Source organism: Saimiri boliviensis, chromosome 4, assembly GCF_048565385.1.
Source record: "Saimiri boliviensis isolate mSaiBol1 chromosome 4, mSaiBol1.pri, whole genome shotgun sequence".
Classification (NCBI taxonomy): domain Eukaryota; kingdom Metazoa; phylum Chordata; class Mammalia; order Primates; family Cebidae; genus Saimiri; species Saimiri boliviensis.
Window position 1 is genome coordinate 126,548,840 of NC_133452.1, and position 22,719 is coordinate 126,571,558.

Consider the following 22,719-nt stretch of genomic DNA (forward strand, 5'->3'; position numbering starts at 1 on the left):
TGTTTACCACCGTGAATATCAAGTGGGGAGGGGCCTCTGTGTTCTTGTGAAAGAACTTAAACTTCTGTTTACTTGGCGTTGGATAAGTCACTTAATCTTTCTGATCCTCCATTTTCTCATCTAGAAACTCTTCTAAGATGTTTTAAATAGTCAGTCAGTGAAGTAAGGTATATAATGACCTGCTAGGGTGGATTGGTATGTGAAATCTCATCTAATGAGGCTTTACAGTTTTAAAACCAGCCAAAATTACCTGTCATTTCTCACGTTGGCCTTAAGTCACCAGGGCCTGGATCTGAAAACTGGTAGGTCAACAATGAACTGATTTTATTTCTTGTTACATTTTTGCTGGAGTTCTCTTTCCAGGAGGCAGTGGAAACCAAGGTCTAACTTGCCTCCATTTTCATTGTGATGGATGGCGTCTAGAACACACTCAGTAAATGTTAATTCAAGTTCCCTTTCTGCCACACTTCTACAAGTGCATTTGCTCCATGAAATCATCACTAGCTCTTTGTTATTTTGTCTCGCACTACACCCAGTTGCCCAGAAAGGTACTATTCAGTCTTCAGGAAATGTCTGTTGGATGACTTTGTCTTCATTACAGTCTTAACCTGGTACCTGGGAATTATGATTTGTGTTCTTCATTAGCCATGAGGTCTGTAGAACCTAGACCTTGCAGAGTTTATTAGTCCGTTCTCAAGCTGCTAATACAGACATACCCAAGACTGGGTAGTTTATAAAGGAAAAGAGGTTTAATTGACCCACAGTTCCATATGCTGGAGAGGCCTCACAATCATGGCAGAAGGTGAATGAGGGGCAAAGTCACATTTTACATGGCAGCAGGCTAGAGGGCTTGTACAGGGGAACTCCCATTTATAAAACCATCAGGTCTCGTGAGACTTATTCACGACCATGAGAACAGTGTGGGGTCCATTGCCCCTATGATTCAGTTATCTCCATCTGGCCCTACCCTTGACACATGGGGATTATTACAATTCAAGGTGAGGTTTGGGTGGGACACAGCCAAACCATATCACAGGGTAAGGCCTGTGTGGTCAGACACACCTCTCCAGCCCCCTTGCTCTCTGCAGAGCAGCCCGCTGGCTGCTTTACACCTAAACATTCTCAGATCTTAGCTCTAACATTACTTTCTCAAGAAACTTTTCACATTCTCCTAGGCTAGTTCAGATATCTTGCTTAGAACGCTCATATTTACATGTATTGCTCCTTTATAGTGCTTATCTTGGTTGTATTTTTATATTTATTTCTGTGATTGCTTAAGGGTTGCCTGCTCCACAGATAGGAGCTCCAAGAATGTGGAGAGAAACTCCTGTTTTTGCTGTCCCTTGCATTGCCAGTGCTTTACACAGTGCCTGACACACAGAAGAGGAGCTCAGTATTGTCTTGTCCTCTGTGCCTCACACATTGACTTAAACATTCAACGTTGTGAAATAATGCATAAAATAAATATATGAGAGCAAGTCTACTCCGTCAGTCCTTTATTAAATTACTGATTACATTTATGTTCAAATAGAATAATATGTCTACATAACTGGGTTATTAAAACCCAAACAAGCCAGAAACACACAGGATACAGCTTTTATGGAAGAAGTAATTCTGGGTGATTGAAATGAGATACTCTGTTAATCATCTGAAATAATGGAAGAGTATTCCAGAGGATACAGAGTAGATTTTTAGTCATCAGAACAGTAGCTGAATTTTAAGATATGTTAATAAAGGAGAGTGGTTGAGAGTTTGGGGCCCAGAAGCCATTCAATTTTAAATGAGATTATTAGCTCAGCTTGCAAGTTGTATGATCTTAGACAAGTTGTTTAACTGTCTAAGCTTCAGTTTCCTCATTTGTAAACAGGAGGTGATAGTACCTACCACATTGGGTGGTTATGAGTATGAGATGAGTTATGTATCTAAAATGATTAATTTCCTGCACATAATAATTACTTAATAAATGCTAGGTGCCACTGTTAAACTGTTTTGAGCTCTTCTATTCACTCACTATATTTGATGTGGCACTCTCAAATTTCTCCTTTCTTGACCGCTGAAAAGAAAAATACCTACTCTTAGAGTGGAGATGTGACAGTAGTGTTGGAGGTAGGAAAATATGTAGGAGCCTGGTTGGATAAATGCCTCCATGTTTCTTCATGCACATTTTTTGGGATTGTCTATGTATTGCAAATAATAGCTATGTGACATGGGAGTGTGTGAAAAACAAATGGGAAAGAAAGTCAGTGTTCTTATGCCATGTAATAGCCTATAGAATGGAAAAACAACCACAGACAAATTAAATTTGTAAGCATTGCATCAGTATTCTACTTGGCGCTTTATAGTATGTTTACAAATAAGATTACTGGGACCAGGTCATATAAAGAAAGGTAAATGGATACTTTTTCAGTTACATTAGCCTAATAAACAAATGACGTGGTGGTTAAAATGGAAGCGTACTTTGCTTCTCATCAAATTCATTTGTTTTTAGGTACTTCCTAATTTCTAGCTGTTCGCCTTCCTTATGTTATTCAGCACAGACGTGGTCTTTTGCAGAAGTCAGGCTATGATCGAATATTTGTGTTCTTTTAGCTAATGATTGCTATTGCCAGGATAATCTTTTCTAGTTGTCCTGGGCTTCTGTGAGCCATCTGAGTTGTTTTTTAGTTAGTTGCAGTTGGATGACTCTTAGTGCAAATATTTGGCATATCCTTTCCTGTGACGCCCAATCTGCCTGCTTTGTTCGTACTTGCAGGGTTTTTAATACAGGATACAAAAGGCAAACCTCAGCTAGCAAATGAATGGCTTTAGGCGAGATTCTTTTGAATAGTTATCAGCATATTATTTGCTGTGTGTTGCATATGCATGTTGAAGCATATTTAAGGAGCCATTAAAAGCTGTAATATTCAGCTGCCACTTTCACCGTTAGAAGTAGAGCTTTTTCCAGACCTTCTACCTTTTAGTCTGCTTTGAATGGTCAAAGGAAGAACATCGCTTCAGGAATAAAAATGCACAGTAGTAGTTACAGTTACCGTAGCAGTGATTCTGTGTTTAGTAACACTACCAGTACTAGAACCAGTCTTGATTCAAATGAAAATCTTCTCTCAGTTCATTGTGGCCCAACACTGATCAACTCTTGCATTAGCTTCGGCAATGAATCCTTTGATGGACACAGGTATTGAATCATTGGTGTGGGATTGTGTTTCACTTTTTGATGGGAAGCATTTTTCAGAAATGGTGAGCTCTTTGACTTCAAAGTTTTATATTATTTCGTCTCATCTTTTAGGTTGGAAATGTTGCAACAGATTGCCAACCGAGTTCAGAGGGACAGTGTCATCTGTGAAGACAAACTAATACTTGCTCGAAATGCTCTTCAGTCTGTAAGTTAATTTTAGGAGCCACTGGGGTTGTGGTAGAGGAGTCACTGTGCATTTGGATGAACTAAAACTTTTGCATAATGTTTGGTTGATTCTTGGTATGTATTCTCCTCTGAAACTTAAAATTTGCTGAAGGTCATGATTGTATTTGCTCTCTGAGGGGCAACAAGCAGAGGGAAAACATATTTTTGAGCCAACAAGGAAAACTAAAGAAAATCCAAGTAGGCTTCTGTTCCAGTATTTGAAGTTTTGTAATTGAGGTCATCTTGAAACTTGTTTCACAGAATTAATACTGAGCTCTTTTAAAATACAGGATTCTAAGAGATTAGAATCAGGAGTGCAGTTTCAGAATGAAGCAGAAATTGCTGGGTATATACTTGAATGTGAGAACCTTTTACGCCAGCATGTAATTGATGTACAGATTCTTATTGATGGAAAATACTACCAGGCAGATCAGTTGGTACAGAGGTAAGAGTGCTACTTATTCTTTCTCTGTCCTTTTTTTGTATAACCGTTTCATGGGCATTTGAAATAGGAATGTAGAGTATGAAAATTTTTTAAAATCTATTTCTTAGCTCTTTTATAGTTGAAAATATGTGTCACATTCTTAAATATTTTGGTGTTTTAAGTAGGTATTTGTTTTTTAAAGATTAGCAACAGAAAAAATGTTTTATGGTACATAAATACTGCTGCAGGCACTAACTCGTTAAAATGAATACGATAAATGTATGTGTATTACATACATCATTTACATATATTTAAAGTATTCATGAGATGTTTGAAAGATTAAAAAATCTAAGAAAAGTGTCTTTTTTTTTTTTTTGAGATGGAATCTTGCTCTGTCACCCAGGCTGGAGTGCAGTGGTGTGATCTCAGCTTACTGCAACCTCCACTTTCTGGGTTCAGGCGATTCTCATGTCTCAGCTTCCCTAGTAGCTGGGATTACAGGTACCCACCACCATGTCTGGCTAATTTTTTGTATTTTTAGTGGAGACGGGGTTTTGCTGTGTTTGCCTGGCTGGTCTTGTACTCCTGACCTTAAGTAATCCACCTTCCTTAGCCTCCAAAATGCTGGGGTTATAGGCGTGAGCCACCACACCCAGCTAAAAAGTGTCATTTATAATTCAGTTTTTTATTTTTCTGTTTATCCTATTATGAAAATGTTCATAACAAAATCTTTAAAGAAACTATGTGTATAAAAACCTTTATCACTGTGAAGTGTGTGTTTGGGAGTAGGTATGGCATATTTCCGGCTATAGTTTCTCTCTTTCTCTATCTCTGTAAAAATATATAAATTCAAAACTTTTAAAATTTTTGACTCAGTAATTGCACTTTTAGGAATTTATAGTAATTCTAAATATGAAAATTATATATGTAAATGTAGAAAAAAGCTTTACATTCATTTCATGCGTATTTTATAATTTTATAATAACCAAATTTTAGAACTATCCTAATGCCAAATAACAAGAGAATGATCATATTATGCTGTAGTAGTTGTATTCATTATAAATGTAGCTTTAAAGACAAATGAGATTGAAAGACCTCATAGTACAATTCTCATTGAAAAAAATCATGTTGCAGAATTTTACCCATGTGATTATAATGACCTCCTCATTTTTCTTCTTTATATTTTTGAGCAGTTTAGGCGTACTGAAAAACTCAGTGAAAAATAGAGTTCCCATATGCCCCCATATACCTCCCTCTTCCCCTATTACTAACATCTTGCACTAGTGTGGCACATTTGCTAAAACTGATAAGCCAATATTGATATTTCATTATTAACTAAAGCCTATAATTTACATTAGAGTTCACTCTTTTCGACAGGTGCCTTTTATATTGCACCTTATCCCTTTGGATTTTCTTTTCAGGGTTGCAAAACTGCGTGATGAAATTATGGCTCTAAGGAACGAATGCTCTTCTGTATACAGCAAAGGACGCATGCTGACAACAGAACAGACGAAGCTTATGATATCAGGAATCACTCAAAGTTTAAACTCAGGATTTGCACAGACCTTACACCCTAGTCTGAGCTCAGGGCTGACCCAGAGTTTAACACCTTCCCTAACCTCTTCTAGTATAACTTCTGGCCTGTCGTCAGGGATGACTTCCCGCCTGACTCCATCTGTCACTCCAGCTTATACACCTGGTTTCCCATCAGGATTAGTTCCAAATTTCAGTTCAGGAGTGGAGCCAAATTCATTGCAAACTCTGAAGTTGATGCAGATCCGAAAACCCCTTCTAAAGTCTTCTTTGCTGGATCAAAATTTAACAGAAGAGGAAATCAACATGAAATTTGTTCAGGATCTTTTGAATTGGGTCGATGAGATGCAGGTACAAAATGTTTACTTTACCTGAGTGTTTCAGTCTTTATTGCTTTCAATTTCTTTTTTAAACTTAGTATTTTATTGTTTGAAGGTACAACTGGACCGCACTGAATGGGGCTCAGATTTGCCAAGTGTTGAAAGCCATTTAGAAAATCATAAAAATGTTCACAGAGCTATTGAAGAATTTGAATCTAGTCTCAAAGAAGCTAAAATCAGTGAGGTATTTGAATTTAAAATTTGTATATATTTTGTTTTCGTTTACTCTTGTTTTGCTTCTTACGTAAAGACCCTGTAAACCAATAATAGATACATCAAGCGTGAGTCAGAATTCCTTCAGATTCCTAACTGGAGTGTCTTTTTAATCTCATGTTATAGATTCAAATGACAGCACCTCTTAAACTAACTTATGCAGAAAAGTTGCACAGATTAGAGAGTCAGTATGCAAAACTCTTGGTAAGTTTTGTTTGTTTAATCTTCTGTTTCCCTTATCTATATTTGGCAAAAACGTGATTCTTATGATGATTTTCCTTACTAAAGAATACATCCAGGAATCAAGAACGGCACCTTGATACACTCCATAACTTTGTAAGTCGTGCAACTAATGAACTTATTTGGTTGAATGAAAAAGAAGAGGAGGAAGTTGCTTATGACTGGAGTGAGAGAAACACCAACATAGCTCGCAAAAAAGATTATCATGCTGTAAGTGTGATACCCTTTGTACTTGCATATTTAGGTTGCATTTTAGGGTTATATATTTTTCTAACACTTCTTAATTCTTTGTTGAAGGAATTAATGAGAGAACTTGATCAAAAGGAAGAAAATATTAAATCAGTTCAGGAGATAGCAGAGCAGCTACTTTTAGAAAACCATCCAGCCCGGTTAACTATTGAGGTAAGCCAGAAAGTACAATTGTGTTGGTTAAATATTGATATGATTCTTTCCCTTCAGATTCTTTTGTTGCTGATAAGTTGAAAATTACAAGCCATCAAACTTGTATTTAAAACCTGGCTCAAAAATAATGTTTCTGGCAAATTGTACTGATTGCCTTCCATTCTTTGGCTCTAAATATGTCACCCATCACTTAGAATAAAGGTACCCTTGTTAGCCTCTGTGGCTGAGAAGATGTATTGCTGTAAATATAAAGGACCTTCTCTGTACAACCATTGGCATGTTATTTGTTTCTGATTGTGTAATGTTGCATAAGTGACATAGTGTTTCTAAGCCTCATTTTCCTACCAAAAATGGAAGAAATTACCTCTACTCCATAGAGTTATGATGATCAGAAGGAAATAATTTACACTTAACCGCTTAGTATAATTTTTTGGTACATTATTTGTTCTAAAAAAAAGTACTGACTATTACAATTTAATTTAGTATTTTATTTAAGCTCTGGTTTTGTGAAGTATATTGGGGCAGCATCCTGACAAGGCTTTATAATATGCAGTGAACATTTGAAATTCAGGAGTGGAAAATTGAGATGGGATTTGTCAGGTTCCCTGTGCAGTTGGGGCAGTGTTTTTAATGATGTACTAGACAGAGTTAGTGACTTTCTGAATTGAGGATGGGAGTGTTATATAAGAAAGGACGGATCATCACACATGGGCAGTCAGTTGTATTATTTTGCCAGAGGGGAAAAAAATGATGCTTGTCCTTGGAGTTGTCATGCTTCAAACTCACAACTGAGGAAAGGAATCTGTTAGCTTCACTGAAATCATAATAACGTGAAAGATTAGTACAATTCTAGGCTCATCAGGAAGTTTTGGGGATGTTATGTATGATCATCTTTTATATAAAATACGGTTTTGTAGCGACATGAAACGTTACACATGAATGTTAAAAGCATAGAAGAGTAGGGGGACCTCTAGGGAATGAAAAGTAGAATGATGGAGGACCTGGGATGTGGTTTTGTATACTAATAAACTAAAAATAGAGTATTTCTTAGGTTAGAGAGATGAAATATGATTATGAACCAAGAACTGTGATGGGAACAAAAATGGGAATGTCACTCTGATCACTTTTATGTAGAAATTATAATTTAATTAATGAAAAATTTCTTAAGAAGTAAAATGAAACCTTAGTCATCTTTGTGGTCCCATTGGCCTATCCAGTGTCTTGTTTGGGTACATGGATAATACTTAGTTAATTATCAACATTGTTTCATATTTTATATGAAAAAAGAAAGCAGTAATCTAATAATGTACTAGGATACATCTTTTATAGCCAGTTTACTGAAAGTAACTTAACTTGAGGTAGAATATGATCATGATATGTTGCCAGATTTTCAGTGCTACATCATATATTCCATTCGGAAAGCCTGCCTAAGCATAGCTCAGCAGGAATGAGCTTTTCCAAGAGGAGGAAAAATGACAGACTTACTTAAAATAGTCATTAAAGCATCTCGAGTGCCCTCTCCTGGAAATCAGTGAATTGCAGCTTAAATAGAAAACAGTATTTCATGTTTCCTTAAGGAAGTAGGTATCCTTTCTACAATATTGTTTACCCTCCTGAAAGATACACTCTGTATTAAATTAAAAGTGCAAGAAACACATTTTTAAAATAAAAATTGCTACTGTTATTATCATTATAATTCCAGAATGATGCTCATTTGGGAGTATACACATTTCCTTTTCCAACTCTCCCCAAACCTTTCATCAGCCAAAAAAAAAAAAAAAAAAAAAAAAAAAGAGAGAGAAAACTAGATAACAGCATATTTCCGTATTATAAGGTATATTTTATGACCTAACACCATAAAAAATTAAGAGAAAGGAGAGATGAATGTGTCATGAAAGGAAACATATTGGAGGATTCCACAAAGCAGATGTAAGAGTTGGTGGCAAAGGAGTTAAGCATTAGTTTTGTATATAGGAGGGGTAGCTTGCGTTTATTTTAATTGTTAAATATTTTCTCCCATAGCCAGAGTTAATGTTTTCCTTATATTATAAGAAGAAAGTTCGAGAAATTTAAAATTGAAAAGAAATCAACTGGAGTGATTTAAAAATTTATATTTAAACTTTAGGACTGACTTTGTACAAGTAAGAAGTATTAGATAAGAGGAGAATTTTACTGCCCCTTACCTGATTTCCTTTTTTTGTTTTTGTTTTTGTTTTTTTGAGATGGAGTTTCACTCTTTTGCCCAGGCTGGAGTGCAATGGCGCAATCTTAGCTCCCTGCAACCTCCACCTCCCGGATTCAAGTGATTCTCCTGCCTTGGCCTCCTTAGTAGCTGGGATTTCAGGCATGTGCCACCATGCCTGGCTAATTTTTTTTTTTTTTTGAGATGGAGTTTTGCTCTTGTTACCCAGCCTGGAGTGCAATGGCACGATCTTGGCTCACCGCAACCTCCACCTCCCAGGTTCAGGCAATTCTTCTGCCTCAGCCTCCTGAGTAGCTCGGATTACAGGCACGCACCACCATGCCCAGCTAATTTTTTGTATTTTTAGTAGAGACGGGGTTTCACCATGTTGACCAGGATGGTCTCTATCTCTTGACCTTGTGATCTGCCTGCCTCGGCCTCCCAAAGTGCTGGGATTACAGGCGTGAGCCACCATGCCTGACCTGCCTGGCTAATTTTTGTATTTTTCGTAGAGACTGGGTTTCACCATGTGGTCCAGGTTGGTCAGGTGATCTGCCTACCTTGGCCTCCCAAAGTGCTGGGACTATGGGCGTGAGCCACCATGCTAAGCCACTGCCCTGATTTTCGAGTCTTACTCTGCTAAAACAATTGGTCATCTACTTAGATAGTGGAGTCAGCATTTAGAAGAATCAATATCAAAAGTTATGTGTGCCTTATTTCTCTCCAGTCAGTTGTGATGGCTCGGTTTTATCTTTAAGGCCTACAGAGCAGCAATGCAGACACAGTGGAGCTGGATCTTACAGCTCTGCCAGTGTGTGGAACAGCACATAAAGGAGAACACAGCATATTTCGAGGTATGTAAGTAGAATCATAAGTTCATAGACGGTATTGTGATTTTGGCTAACTTGCAGAAATATTTTCATAATTTATTGTTAGGATTTATTGTTAGGATAACAATATGCATCTATATATATGGGTGTACACACCCATATATATAGATATATATATTTATATTTATAGATATATATATCGGTGTAGACACCCATATATATAGATGCATATTGTTATCCTAACAATAAATTACGTACACACATATTATTTATCTACATGTATACACACATATATATATAGATGCATATTGTTATCCTAGCCTGTGTGTTTAGCCATTCATTTAGCAAATACTTTTTAAGTTATTAATATAGCCCGGGCACTGTTCTAGGTTCTAGAGATACAGCAGTGAATAAAGCAGACAAGAAAGTCTACCCTTGTGGTGCTTACATATGTACATATGTACACAAACACATATGTGTGTGTATATATATAGATGCATATTGTTATCCTAATAATAAATTATGAAATGCACATTATTTTATATATATCATTTTATATTTTTATATATAATATATAACATTATATATAAATATATATTTTATATATACATATAAATGCATATTTTTTACATATATATATATATAAATAAAATAATGTGAGTTGTTTTCTTTTTAGGCCGGAAGAGTTAGTTTTATGTCTTGTAAGATAGATTGAAGTATTCTGTTATGCAGGAATCCTTTAAAAATCTCTTTAAGATACCATAAAATCTTCATTCTATTCTACAAATGTGTCTCTTATTTAGGAACTTTTTTTCTTTTTTTTTTTTTTAAAGGTTTTCCAAATCTCACCTTGAATTGTATGGAACTGTTTTCATATAGAGAATCAATCGTCTATAACCATTGAACTTCTGAAAATATAGAAATTTTTAACTGTTCTTGGAATTTCACTCCTACTTAAATACTGTTTAAATCCTAATTTAAAACAGACCTTCAGTCAAAATAATATAGAGCCGAAACATCATATACACATAAGCTTTGGGCACTTAGTATTCATTCATAACCATCCAACTTCAAGGATTATTCTTTGGTCCAAGGAAGGATGTGACTATGAAGCTATTTTGTGCTTTTATTCTGTTCTCACTTCTGAGGGGTACACAGAGGACCTTGGTATCAGAGCGTGACAACTGTTTGCTTTACTGGTATTTAACAGACGTTAACTGCTAGGTTTCATCTTTCCTTAGTTTTTCAATGATGCCAAAGAAGCTACTGATTACTTAAGGAATCTAAAAGATGCCATTCAGCGGAAGTACAGCTGTGATAGATCAAGCAGCATTCACAAGCTGGAAGACCTTGTACAGGAATCAATGGTACTAATGCAAAACCTGTGCATTTTATAAGGATGCATGAGGGATTAGATTAGTGTTTGATATGAGCAGAACTTTGTATTTATTGCCACTCTTGATAGTTCCCACTAATTCAATTACACATTTGCACATTGAGTTTTAGTTTTCCTTTGGTATCAAATATAACAAAAGTGTTTTTATGTGATAGATTTGATATTTTAAGATGCTTTTATAGTGTCATATTTGTCAGTGTATCTCTGTGTGTGTGTGTTTGTGCACGTGCGTGTGCCTGTGTGTTTAGTCATTCATTTCGCAAATACTTTTTAAGTTATTAATATACCTTGGGCACTGTTTTAGGTTCCAGAGATACAGCAGTGAATAAAGCAGGCAAGAATCTCTACCCTTGTGGTGCTTACATGCTAGAGAGGGAGTTAGACAATAAACAGGATAAATAAGTAAAATTTATATAGTATGCTAGATACCATAAATGCTAAAGAAGGAAAAGAAAACCAAACAAACCAATGAAAGGAAGAGAACTACAAGAGGGGTAGAGGGGAAGGATTGAAAATTTAGACTGGGTAGTCAGAGAAGACTTTTCTGATGAAGTTTCATTTGTGTAAAGTGCTGAAGGCATGGAGAGTACAAGTCTTCTGCTTCTTAAAATTCACTGTATTCATTACTTAGGAAGAGAAAGAAGAACTTCTGCAGTACAAAAGCACTGTTGCAAGCCTGATGGGAAAAGCAAAAACAGTAATTCAACTAAAGCCAAGGAATTCTGACTGTCCGCTCAAAACTTCTATTCCAATCAAAGCTATCTGTGACTACAGACAAATTGAGGTACTTGTGACTCCTAGAAACAGTCCAGTTTCCATCATTATTCATATACTTTATAAATGAGATCATATTGCTAACTAGTGATCAAGATTTCCCCCCTCATAAACAAACAAACAAAAAATCCCAGGATTGAGTGTGGAAAACAGTTAACAGTGATCTCATTGAGTTATTCTGCTCTTTATTTAAAACCAGATAACCATTTACAAAGACGATGAATGTGTTTTGGCGAATAACTCTCATCGTGCTAAATGGAAGGTCATTAGTCCTACTGGGAATGAGGCTATGGTTCCATCTGTGTGCTTCACCGTTCCTCCACCAAACAAAGAAGCAGTGGAGTTTGCCAACAGGTTTGTATATTCTTAGCTAAAAACATTGAGCTAGTTTTGGGGGCTCTCTGAAGGTTGAAGAAATAATCAGTATTCTGTCAAGGCCCCACAGGATCAGAAGTCTGTAGAACTACTAAACATGGGCTATTTTACACAAAAAGAAAAATTGCAATGTGTTTTCAGAGGAAGTAAAAAGGATAATCTGAGTTCTCTTTCATGTATTTCAGAATTGAGCAACAGTATCAGAATGTCCTGACTCTTTGGCATGAGTCTCACATAAACATGAAGAGTGTAGTATCCTGGCATTATCTCATCAATGAAATTGATAGAATTCGAGCTAGCAATGTGGCTTCAGTAAGTATGAATCCATATGTCAACCCAGTATGTCCAAAAATATGCGTGCCTTTTTATATGTGCGGTGGAGTTTGTATTTCTGTAGAATAGGATGGAGTCCAGCAAATCCATGCTAATATTCATTCATTCAGTGGATATTTGTTATATGCCCGCAGTATATAAAGCACTTTTTAAGAATTGAGGAAATCTGGAGATCATAGATTTCATTCAATGTTTACTGGTAGATAGGGAGACAGAACGTAGTTCTTGTGGGTATAGTTGATTTCACGTATTGAGTTTTGGAGACTTGTTTTTCTTTGTCTCTAAAACCTAAAATTGTTAATGAAAAAGAAGGTTAATTTCAAATGTTTCTGTTTATGATTATTCGTGTAGAGTGGCATATGCCATACGACCAGTTTGAATTATATCCCTTCCAAATCTAACTATTAATCACCTAATTACATGAGTCTTTGGTCTTCTTTAGATAAAGACAATGCTACCTGGTGAACATCAGCAAGTTCTGAGTAATCTACAGTCTCGTTTTGAAGATTTTCTGGAAGATAGCCAGGAATCCCAAATCTTTTCAGGCTCAGATATAACACAACTGGAAAAGGAGGTTAATGTATGTAAGCAGTATTATCAAGAACTTCTTAAATCTGCAGAAAGAGGTAAAGCATGGGGATCCCTGTATTTTTTTCACCATAGGTCTTTAGTTCTGGCTGTTTTTTGCTCTCAATGGGAATCTCAGTCTTAGGTATAATGTGTTACTCAGCCTATAATATGTGGACACAATTGTTGGAACAGTAAAAGCATGTTTGAGGTACGAAGATGCAAAAAGGTATTCATGTGTTTCCAAATGACAAATTAATAAAAGGTGCCAGCCGTCTATCTAGTATGACAAACAACAAATTCTTACTTTTCGACATTTTCAGTATTTTGCAACGTAATGTTCAGAATGATGGTCCTTCAGTTTCAGGAAAGATTAAATTATTTTCTCATTTACCAAACTTGAATTTTATACAACGGTTAAAGCAAAAGGTTTTTGCCTAGTTAACTTTTGTTAAATATAGAATTTACTCTGAACTTTTTTCATTTTAATTTGAGACAATTTTATTAGTAATATTCTATTTTTTAAAAAATCTTAAACATTCTGACACAAGAGCAGAAAATCAAACACCGTATATTCTCACTCATAGGCGGGTGTTGAACAATGAGAACACATGGACACAGGGAGGGGAGCACTACACACTGGGGTCCGTTGGGGGGAAATGGGGGAGGGACGGGGGGGTGGGGAGGTGGGAAGAGATAGCATGGGGAGAAATGACAGATACAGGTGAGGGGACGGAAGGCAGCAAACCACACTGCCATGTGTGTACCTATGCAACAATCTTGCATGTTCTTCACATGTACCCCAAAACCTAAAATGCAATAAAAAAAAAATCTTAAACATTAAGACCAGGTGCAGTGGCTCACACCTATAATCCTAGCACTTTGGGAGGCCTAGGTGGGCGGATCACAAGGTCAGGAAATCAAGACCATCCTAGCCAGCATGGTGAATCCCCGTCTCTACTAAAATACAAAAAATTGTATTTTTTGTACAATAAAAATACCGGCATGGTGGCACACGCCTGTAGTCGCAGGTACTAGGGAGGCTGAGGCAGGGGAATCACTTGAACTCAGGAAGCAGAGGTTGCAGTGAGCTGAGATGACGCCACTGCAGTCCAGCCTGGTGATAGTGTAAGATTCCATCTCAAAAAAAGAAAAGAAAAGAAATATTAAACATTAAATATTAATTACCTACTTTTTACTTTTAAGGATTTTTATTAGATTTTTGTAATTTATAGCTAATATAATTCACATTTTTGTGAACGTAAAATAGCACTATATTACTTTTGACATCATTTAGTCAGAAATTGGGACTTCAAATGGCATTTGGGAATTTTTATTAATTCTTCTTAAATTTTAAGATTTATATCCTTAGAATGGGTTTGCGTTGAAGACAGGAACTATTTGCTTGACTAGCTGTGTCCCAGTAATAATAAAATTGTTATATTAAAACATGAACAGGAGCTTCTAAAAGATAGAAAACAATGTATTTTCTAAACATTATCTTTATTTTCACAGAGGAGCAAGAGGAATCAGTTTATAATCTCTACATCTCTGAAGTTCGAAACATCAGACTTCGGTTAGAGAACTGTGAAGATCGGCTGATTAGACAGATTCGAACTCCCCTGGAAAGAGATGATTTGCATGAAAGTGTGTTCAGAATCACAGAACAGGAGGTGAGGGTTATAAATATATTGGGGAAAAAATTAACTCTCTTAATGATCTTACATATCAACTCTTGTGGCTTCTTACATGTTCAGTTTTGCAGACTGGTCACTTTGTGAGGTCTGATTATTTAATTCTTGCTGGTTGTAAACTAGGATTCAGTCTACCTCTGACTCAGGTAAACATGGGAATATGCATACTCTCACCCAGGTGAACATGAGAATATGTACATGCTCACCTTCTTTGCGATGAAGGTTATAAGGGCTTGTAACAAACGTCATTATACACCTGCTATGTGCAAAAGTACTAAGTTAGATGTTGAGACTAAGGAGATGGACAGTAAGGGACTTATTGATTGTGAAACTTGAATGCCATGGCTTAAGCAAGGAATATGTAGATTTCTTAGATAAAAAGCAAAGAATATGTAGATTTCTAAGTCATTGGTCATAATTTGAAATGTGTGTTTTTAAACTGGTTTAAGAAAAACACCTCATCTCAGGTCATGACCTGATACCTTTGTTTGTTCTCCGTTTTATAGAAACTAAAAAAAGAGCTGGAACGACTTAAAGATGATTTGGGAACAATCACAAATAAGTGTGAGGAGTTTTTCAGTCAAGCAGCAGCCTCTTCATCAGTTCCCACCCTACGATCTGAGCTTAATGTGGTCCTTCAGAACATGAACCAAGTCTATTCTATGTCTTCCACTTACATAGATAAGTATGTAACTGCTACCTCAATATATAAATTGGTTCATACAACTCTTACTTTTATGTACTATCCATTTAAAATTTTATTTTTATTAGTGTAAATATTAAAATTTTTCATCTTAAGAAATACATTATTTTTATGGATTGATGACACTTCTCTATGTTGATAGTCAATGTGCCTCAGAGATTAGTGAGTAATGCATGGTCTTTTCACATTTTGCATGTAATTTGGATAGCTCAGCTGTTATAGCCAATGGATTTTCATCTCATACTTAAACAAGGTTAGACAGAAACCATCTTACATTGCAATCTTTTGCTGAATACCATTTGTGGGTCAGGGGGTGGCCTGGAGTACATGCTATCTATGAAGAAGAAAGCCAGAAAAATATTAATTTCATAGTAAATGTGTCAGTGTTCCAAGGTGAAGAACATGTTATGTGATTTGTCATAATGGTGCTTCAGGACTACGTTATACAAAAAGAAACATTTAACAATAGATGGCTATTGTTTAATTTCCTTTTTAAGGTTGAAAACTGTTAACTTGGTGTTAAAAAACACTCAAGCTGCAGAAGCCCTTGTAAAACTCTATGAAACTAAACTGTGTGAAGAAGAAGCAGTTATAGCTGACAAGAATAATATTCAGAATCTAATAAGTACTTTAAAGGTATGAGCCTCACTTTGGGCTATTTTTAAAGATCATATTCTACAGATATTTATGTAGCACTTGGCTCAGATCTCCAAACATCAAGTGTTAAATATCTTGGGTTTTTGAATGGATTTATTCCATTTGTGTCTCTATGATCTCACCGCTTACTCTAAATAAGTATGTTCAATCATTTTAGTTTGAGCAGAGTTCTTATCTGAAGTTTGAACCATTTTGACAGTAGCTTTTGATAGTCATTTCATGTTGGTAGCAAAAGGAGTCAAAGCTAAAAATTAAATTATTAGTAATAGATTCACTTGCTGAAGAAGAAGTTATTTTAAGATATCAAGGAAGTAAATAGAGAAATTAAGAAAGGAAAAAGACTTGTAGTTCATCTCATCTATTTATGTATTTCTTTAGCAAGTGGTAAAACTTTTGCAAAGTAGTTGTTAAAATTATCTCAATGATTTTTAATGCATGTATTCCTTTTTAACAATAGGTTTAGTAGGCATTTAAAAACAAACAATGAAAAAGATTTACTAATGGAGGTAGCAAACTTGCTTATGGAATATATTTTATTTTGTTGATATATAAATTGTATTTGGCTGAATTTTATAAAATTGTCATTAAAAAATCAAAGTGCAGTCAAATATTGATAATTTCTTAAGGTTTGAACTAATATAATATTTTGTGTATGAGGGACATTCTTTATCTTATTTACTACCTGTCATTTGTAAATAATTTGTGACATTAGGTAAATAATGTATTTACCTATTGAGTGGTTAACTTTTTTATAACTTTTGCCAATTAATGTATTTTAGCAATGGAGATCTGAAGTAGATGAAAAGAGACAGGTATTCCATGCATTAGAGGATGAGCTGCAGAAAGCTAAAGCCATCAGTGATGAAATGTTCAAAACATATAAAGAACGGGACCTTGATTTTGACTGGCACAAAGAAAAAGCAGATCAATTAGTTGAAAGGTGGCAAAATGTTCATGTGCAAATTGACAACAGGTTAGTATCCTTTTTTGTCCAGTTTTAGCACAGATTTAATGCCTGTGTATGGTAAATGAGTAAAATCTAAATATATGAGGCTATATTGTTTTACTTCCATAGTTAATTTGTTAATTATAATACCTCTACTTAGCTATATTTCTTTCTTACTTGGAGGACTTTAGTAAGACATTTAATTTCAAAATAAGCATTTTTCAACTCTGTTACTATTAATGTATTCTAGCACTTATATAGTTAATCTGCTTGCCTTTTCTGAAGGAAAAAAAAAAAAAAAACAATGTAGTTCTTACCAACTTACAGTATTCAAATAACCATGACTTAGTAAGAGCATGAAGCATGCATGTGATGGAGTTGTGTGTAGCATCTATACTGGACCTAAGAAATGCAGATAAATGGAAATGCCTTGATGTTTCTTTTAATTGAAGATACAAGAATGTCAAAATCATTTGCTCAGTGACTGCATTGAAAAAGGTTTTAGGGTTCCTCTTAAATGAATTCATGTCCTTTCTCATTCATTTTCATGCTTACATTAATGCAAATGCTTTTTTTTGATACAGTATCACTCTTGAAAAGTAAAGTTATGTTCAAATATGTATTATCTCTGTAACAAATATGATACATAGGTTTAATGTGGTGGTTTTTTTTTTTTTTTTTTTTTTTTTGAGACAGAGTTTCGCCCTTGTTACCCAGGCTGGAGTGCAATGGCGCGGTCTCGGCTCACCGCAACCTCCGCCTCCTGGGTTCAAGCAATTCTCTTGCCTCAGCCTCCTGAGTAGCTGGGATTACAGGCGTGTGCCACCATGCCCAGCTAATGTTTTGTATTTTTAGTAGAGACGGGGTTTCACCATGTTGACCAGGATGGTCTTGATCTCTTGACCTCGTGATCCACCCTCCTCGGCCTCCCAAAGTGCTGGGATTACAGGCTTGAGCCACCGCACCCGGCCTTAATGTGGTGGTTTTTAAAGTCGTAGAGACAGGTATATAATCATACCTTCTAGAAAATACTGTCTGAGACCATGTTGAACCATTCATTGGACTACCTTCTTGTTATTTGAAAACTGAACTGCCATTTGATGCAAGCCTTAGCTATTCAAGACACCGGAATTGATAATAATTATGGTTAAGTTTCTACGTTTCTTGCTTTGTAGCTTTAGCCTCTTGGGCTTGTCTTTAGAGTAATTACGGTCACTGAATTACACAACTCAAAGAGCAAAATATTTAGGTCCAACCCAAAGCCAATAAGGATTGCCCTTGGAGGTGCGCGTCAGGGTGCTGCAGCCCTGAGTTCTGTATGCATACCCCTCTTGTGCTTAGTGCATTGTTGTCCAGTTATTTTGTCTCTCCATTGTCTACATCTTCCACCCTCCTGACGATATTGTTGGACACTGTGACTTTTCTGTTACTATTCTCTTAGGTTACGGGACTTAGAGGGCATTGGCAAATCGCTGAAGTACTACAGAGATACTTACCACCCTTTAGATGACTGGATCCAGCAGGTTGAAACTACTCAGAGAAAGATTCAGGAAAATCAGCCTGAAAATAGTAAAACCCTGGCCACACAGTTGAATCAACAGAAGGTATGTAAAAATAATTCCCTCTACTGAAGCTGTGTCTGCATTTTATCAGTCATGCTGCTCATCTTTCTTTTCTATGTTGAATGAAAAAGTCACCAACTCTTTAGAGGAAGTATATCATAAATATTAAAATCATGCAACCCAGACCTACATACATGACTTATTTTTATTTCTTGGAAGTAACTTTTGAAAGCATGGGTAATAAGAAAGTGGAGTGTTGGGGTGTTTTTCAAATTCCTAATGATAATTTATTTAATCATAAGTATAGATATCTCTTTGATACTTTGCTGACTGCAATAGTTTTCTGGGTTTCTAAATAAATAAAAATGGATACCTATGGAATATTAAATACTGTGTCTGACAGAAAGCTGAATGCTTTGAGATTTTTATTCTGTCTTTAGTAGCCAGTCATTTCTAGCTTTGTTTTTAGGAATAGGTGGCGGCCAAGGGCATCAAGTCTGCTTTTGGATAATTCCTCAGGAGTTTAGTATTTTCTACTTTGAAAGCTACATGGAGTGGGAATTTAGAAACTACTAAATTCCTCAGGAGTTCAGTAGTTTCTGCTTTGAAAAGCCACACGTGGGTCACTTCTGTGGCATAATCTGAAAGTTTGTAATTTATCCATAAGACGATTTGCATATTAAGTGCAAAGGGCTAAAGAGCTATACTGTGAAGTGGTGTAGTAGATATGTCTTAGTTCCTGAGCATCTTCTGTAGTAGAATAGTTGAATTCCTTGTCGTTTTTCTTCTAAACTGTGTATATTTATAGATGCTGGTGTCTGAAATAGAAATGAAACAGAGCAAAATGGACGAGTGTCAAAAATATGCAGAACAGTACTCAGCTACAGTGAAGGTAAGAAGATCCATTAACTTTAGTAAAATTTAATATTCAGGTGTGTGATTCTATAATGTACTTTTAAAGCCATGCAAGTCATTTCACTCAGTGTTAAAAAATAAAAGGAATCTTCATTTGAACTTTTTTGATACTTATCTAATAATTCTTTGTGAAATCAGTCACATGGCAGCCCCCCTATCGATACCTCTTAACTCTAACATGTACATGCACCTCATGCCACCCACCAGCCTCCAGAATACATGTAGTTGGTTTCTTACTGCTTTTCTCATGTTCTTTTTTCTTTAACATTGTTAGGGCATTCCATGGGGGAACTTCCAACTTTCTCACTTATGGGACATTTTTCATGCTTTTCAAGTTATCATTGATGACTTCTCAGTTTTAGCCTTCCAGATCCATAGTTCCATTGCTTAGTGGAGGAAAGAGGGTCTGCACAGGGCTACAGTATTGTTACATATATTTTCATGAGCTTCTAAACAGACTTGGGAAATTACCTGACCACCCTACGTGTTTCTGATTTTGTCCCTACCTTGGAAGCATCTCCAGGATTGGATAGATTCCTAAAAATGTAATTTTGCAATACAGTCAGATGTTGCTTAACAAAGGGAATATGTTCTGAGAAATGTGTTTTTAGGTGATTTTTTTCGTTGTGCAAACATCATAGAGTGTACTTATGTAAACTTAGATGTTACAGCTTTCTACACGCTTAGGCTATATGGTACAGCCTCTGCTCCTAGATTGTAAACCTCTGTAGTATGTTACTGTACTGAATAGTGTAGGCAGCTGTAACATAATGCTATCTATTTGTATATCTAAACATAGAAAAGGTACAATAAAAATAGGGAATAAAACACAAAAAATGGTGCACCCGTATAGAGCACCTACCATAAATGGAGCTTGCAGGACTGGAAGTTGTTCTGGGTGTTGTGTGAATTGTGAGTGAAGGGAAGGGCCTAGGACATTACTGCACACCTCCTTAGACTTTATAAACACTGTGCACTTAGGCTACACTAAATTATAAAAAAAATTCTTCAATAATAAATTAACATTAACTTACTGTAACTTTTTTACATTATAAACTTGTAAATTTTTTTTAACTTTTTGACTCTTGCCATAGCACTTAGCTTAAACACATTGTACAGCCATACAACAAAGTATTTTCTTTCTTTATATCTGTAATCTGTAAGCTTTTTCTATGTTTAATTTTTTTTTTTACTTTTTAAACATCTTTGTTAAAGCCTAAGACACAAACATGCACATTAGCTTGGGCCTGTGTAGTCAGGATCATGAATATCACTGTCTTACACCTCCAAATCCCACGGGAAGGTCTTCAAGGGCAATCTCATGCATGGAGCTGTCTTCTCCTGTGATAACAATGCCTTCTTCTGGAATACTTCTGAAGGACTGGCCTGAAACTGTTTTACAGTTAACCTTTTTTTTTTTTTTTTTTTTTTTTTTTTTTAAAATAGTACTCTCTAAAATAACAATGAAAAGTATAGTGTGGTAAATAATTAAACCAGTAACATAGTCATTTATTATCATTATCAAGTGTCATGTATTGAACATAATTGTATGTGCTATAGTTTTTTTATGACTGGCAGCATAGAAGGTTTCTTAATACCAGCGTCACTACAAACACCTGAGTGATGCATTATGCTATGACATCACTAGGCGATAGGTATTTTTCAGCTCCATTATAATTTTATGGGGCTACCATCATATATACGGTCTGTCCTTGACTGAAATGTTCTCATGTGACACATGACTATTTTCTTTACTTAAACTTAATTTAGTGAATCTCGGTTTTAATTATCTGTGTTAAATTGCTAACGTTAATTTAGTGACTCTAGGTTCGAATTATCTGTGTTAAATTATTATAGAATGAAACTCTGGTGCTTTGCTTTGATTAATTTTTTATCTTATTGATTCCTTCATGCAGGACTATGAATTACAAACAATGACCTACCGGGCTATGGTAGATTCACAACAAAAATCTCCAGTGAAACGCCGAAGAATGCAGAGTTCAGCAGATCTCATTATTCAAGAGGTAATAAAAGTATGAGAGGAAGAGGGGAAGGGGCATAAAAAAAAGAGCACTTTCTGAATTTTTAAATTTTATTTTTTATTGTGGTAAAACATACATAGTATAAAACTTATCATTTTAACAATTTAAATGTACAGTTCAATGGCATTGCAGTATATCACAATATTGTGTAACTGGCACAACTGTTTATTTGCAGAACCTTTTCATCATTCCAAACAGAAAGTCTACACCCAGAGCAATACATTTTATTAAGGGTTATAAAAAACTCTTTAAAATTTTTTATTCAGGATTAATAATTAACTGTAGAGAGAAATGTACTTCATGGTGAAATTTAAAAGAGATTTATCATTTACTATGATTTTCACAATAGTAATAAGCTCATTCCTATCATTATGGGGAGTTGCGTGGTTTGCTGTCTGAAAGCCTAGTTAATATTGTAATTATTATTCAAAGTTCATTCAACTTAGAGTAACTGGAGGTAATGCTTTTGTTATTTTTTCCTTACTTGCAGTTCATGGACTTAAGGACTCGGTATACTGCCCTGGTCACTCTCATGACACAATATATTAAATTTGCTGGTGATTCATTGAAGAGGCTGGAAGAGGAAGAGGTAATCATTAGCAGTGAGCACCCTGTAAATATGAAGGTGCTAGAGATGAGCAGGAACTGCACTATAGTTTGGGAAAGCAAAACATGTTTCATGATATATTTATGTGGCTGGTAGCAGATGTACAAATATTTATTATTGAATTACCAAATTACAATGAAAATGACTGAAGGCCTAGGATTTTTGTTTGTCTTTAACATTCACTCAAATAAAAAGTCATTCACTTTAGGACTTTACATTTTCACTTCAGGACTCTACTGTGGTAGGGTTAATGTCTTAAATAAATTATGAAATTTTGGCAGTTTGGCAGAATTTTTTTCAGCTTTCTCACAAGTGAGAAGTATACTTCTTTGAGGTGTAGTTACTACTTTTATGATGTCTACAGGAATACCACATAAATACACTTGTCTTACGCATTTTAAATTAATTTGTATCTCAAGAAGTTAAAATTATTATGCATAATGTAAAGATGCTAAAGGTAGTAGATGTTTTTACAAAATGATGATACTTTTTAAGAATTTTGGAGTTTTGGGTTTTGTTTTTGTTTTTGCACAAAAGACGTAGCACA

At 35.5% G+C, this 22,719-nt stretch overlaps 1 protein-coding gene across 30 annotated transcripts in view; it reads left to right on the forward strand.

Annotated features, from left to right (window-relative positions):
* DST (dystonin) overlaps nt 1-22,719 on the forward strand; it is a 498,104-nt gene that overhangs the window by 309,165 nt on the left and 166,220 nt on the right. For 28 of the 30 annotated variants that reach the window (XM_074398159.1, XM_074398165.1, XM_074398139.1 and 25 more), the window contains 21 exons: nt 3,284-3,377; nt 3,688-3,842; nt 5,243-5,705; nt 5,790-5,918; nt 6,074-6,151; nt 6,236-6,397; nt 6,485-6,589; nt 9,530-9,625; nt 10,843-10,968; nt 11,629-11,781; nt 11,971-12,125; nt 12,332-12,458; nt 12,922-13,105; nt 14,562-14,719; nt 15,247-15,425; nt 15,941-16,079; nt 16,880-17,073; nt 18,488-18,650; nt 19,417-19,500; nt 21,440-21,547; nt 22,056-22,154. In XM_074398159.1, the coding sequence (XP_074254260.1) occupies nt 3,284-3,377; nt 3,688-3,842; nt 5,243-5,705; nt 5,790-5,918; nt 6,074-6,151; nt 6,236-6,397; nt 6,485-6,589; nt 9,530-9,625; nt 10,843-10,968; nt 11,629-11,781; nt 11,971-12,125; nt 12,332-12,458; nt 12,922-13,105; nt 14,562-14,719; nt 15,247-15,425; nt 15,941-16,079; nt 16,880-17,073; nt 18,488-18,650; nt 19,417-19,500; nt 21,440-21,547; nt 22,056-22,154 (3,151 nt within the window). Of the gene's footprint in view, nt 3,173-3,283; nt 3,378-3,687; nt 3,843-5,242; nt 5,706-5,789; nt 5,919-6,073; nt 6,152-6,235; nt 6,398-6,484; nt 6,590-9,529; nt 9,626-10,842; nt 10,969-11,628; nt 11,782-11,970; nt 12,126-12,331; nt 12,459-12,921; nt 13,106-14,561; nt 14,720-15,246; nt 15,426-15,940; nt 16,080-16,879; nt 17,074-18,487; nt 18,651-19,416; nt 19,501-21,439; nt 21,548-22,055; nt 22,155-22,719 lie in introns of all 30 variants that reach the window. The other 2 variants (XM_074398167.1, XM_074398166.1) reach the window with 2 other exon arrangements.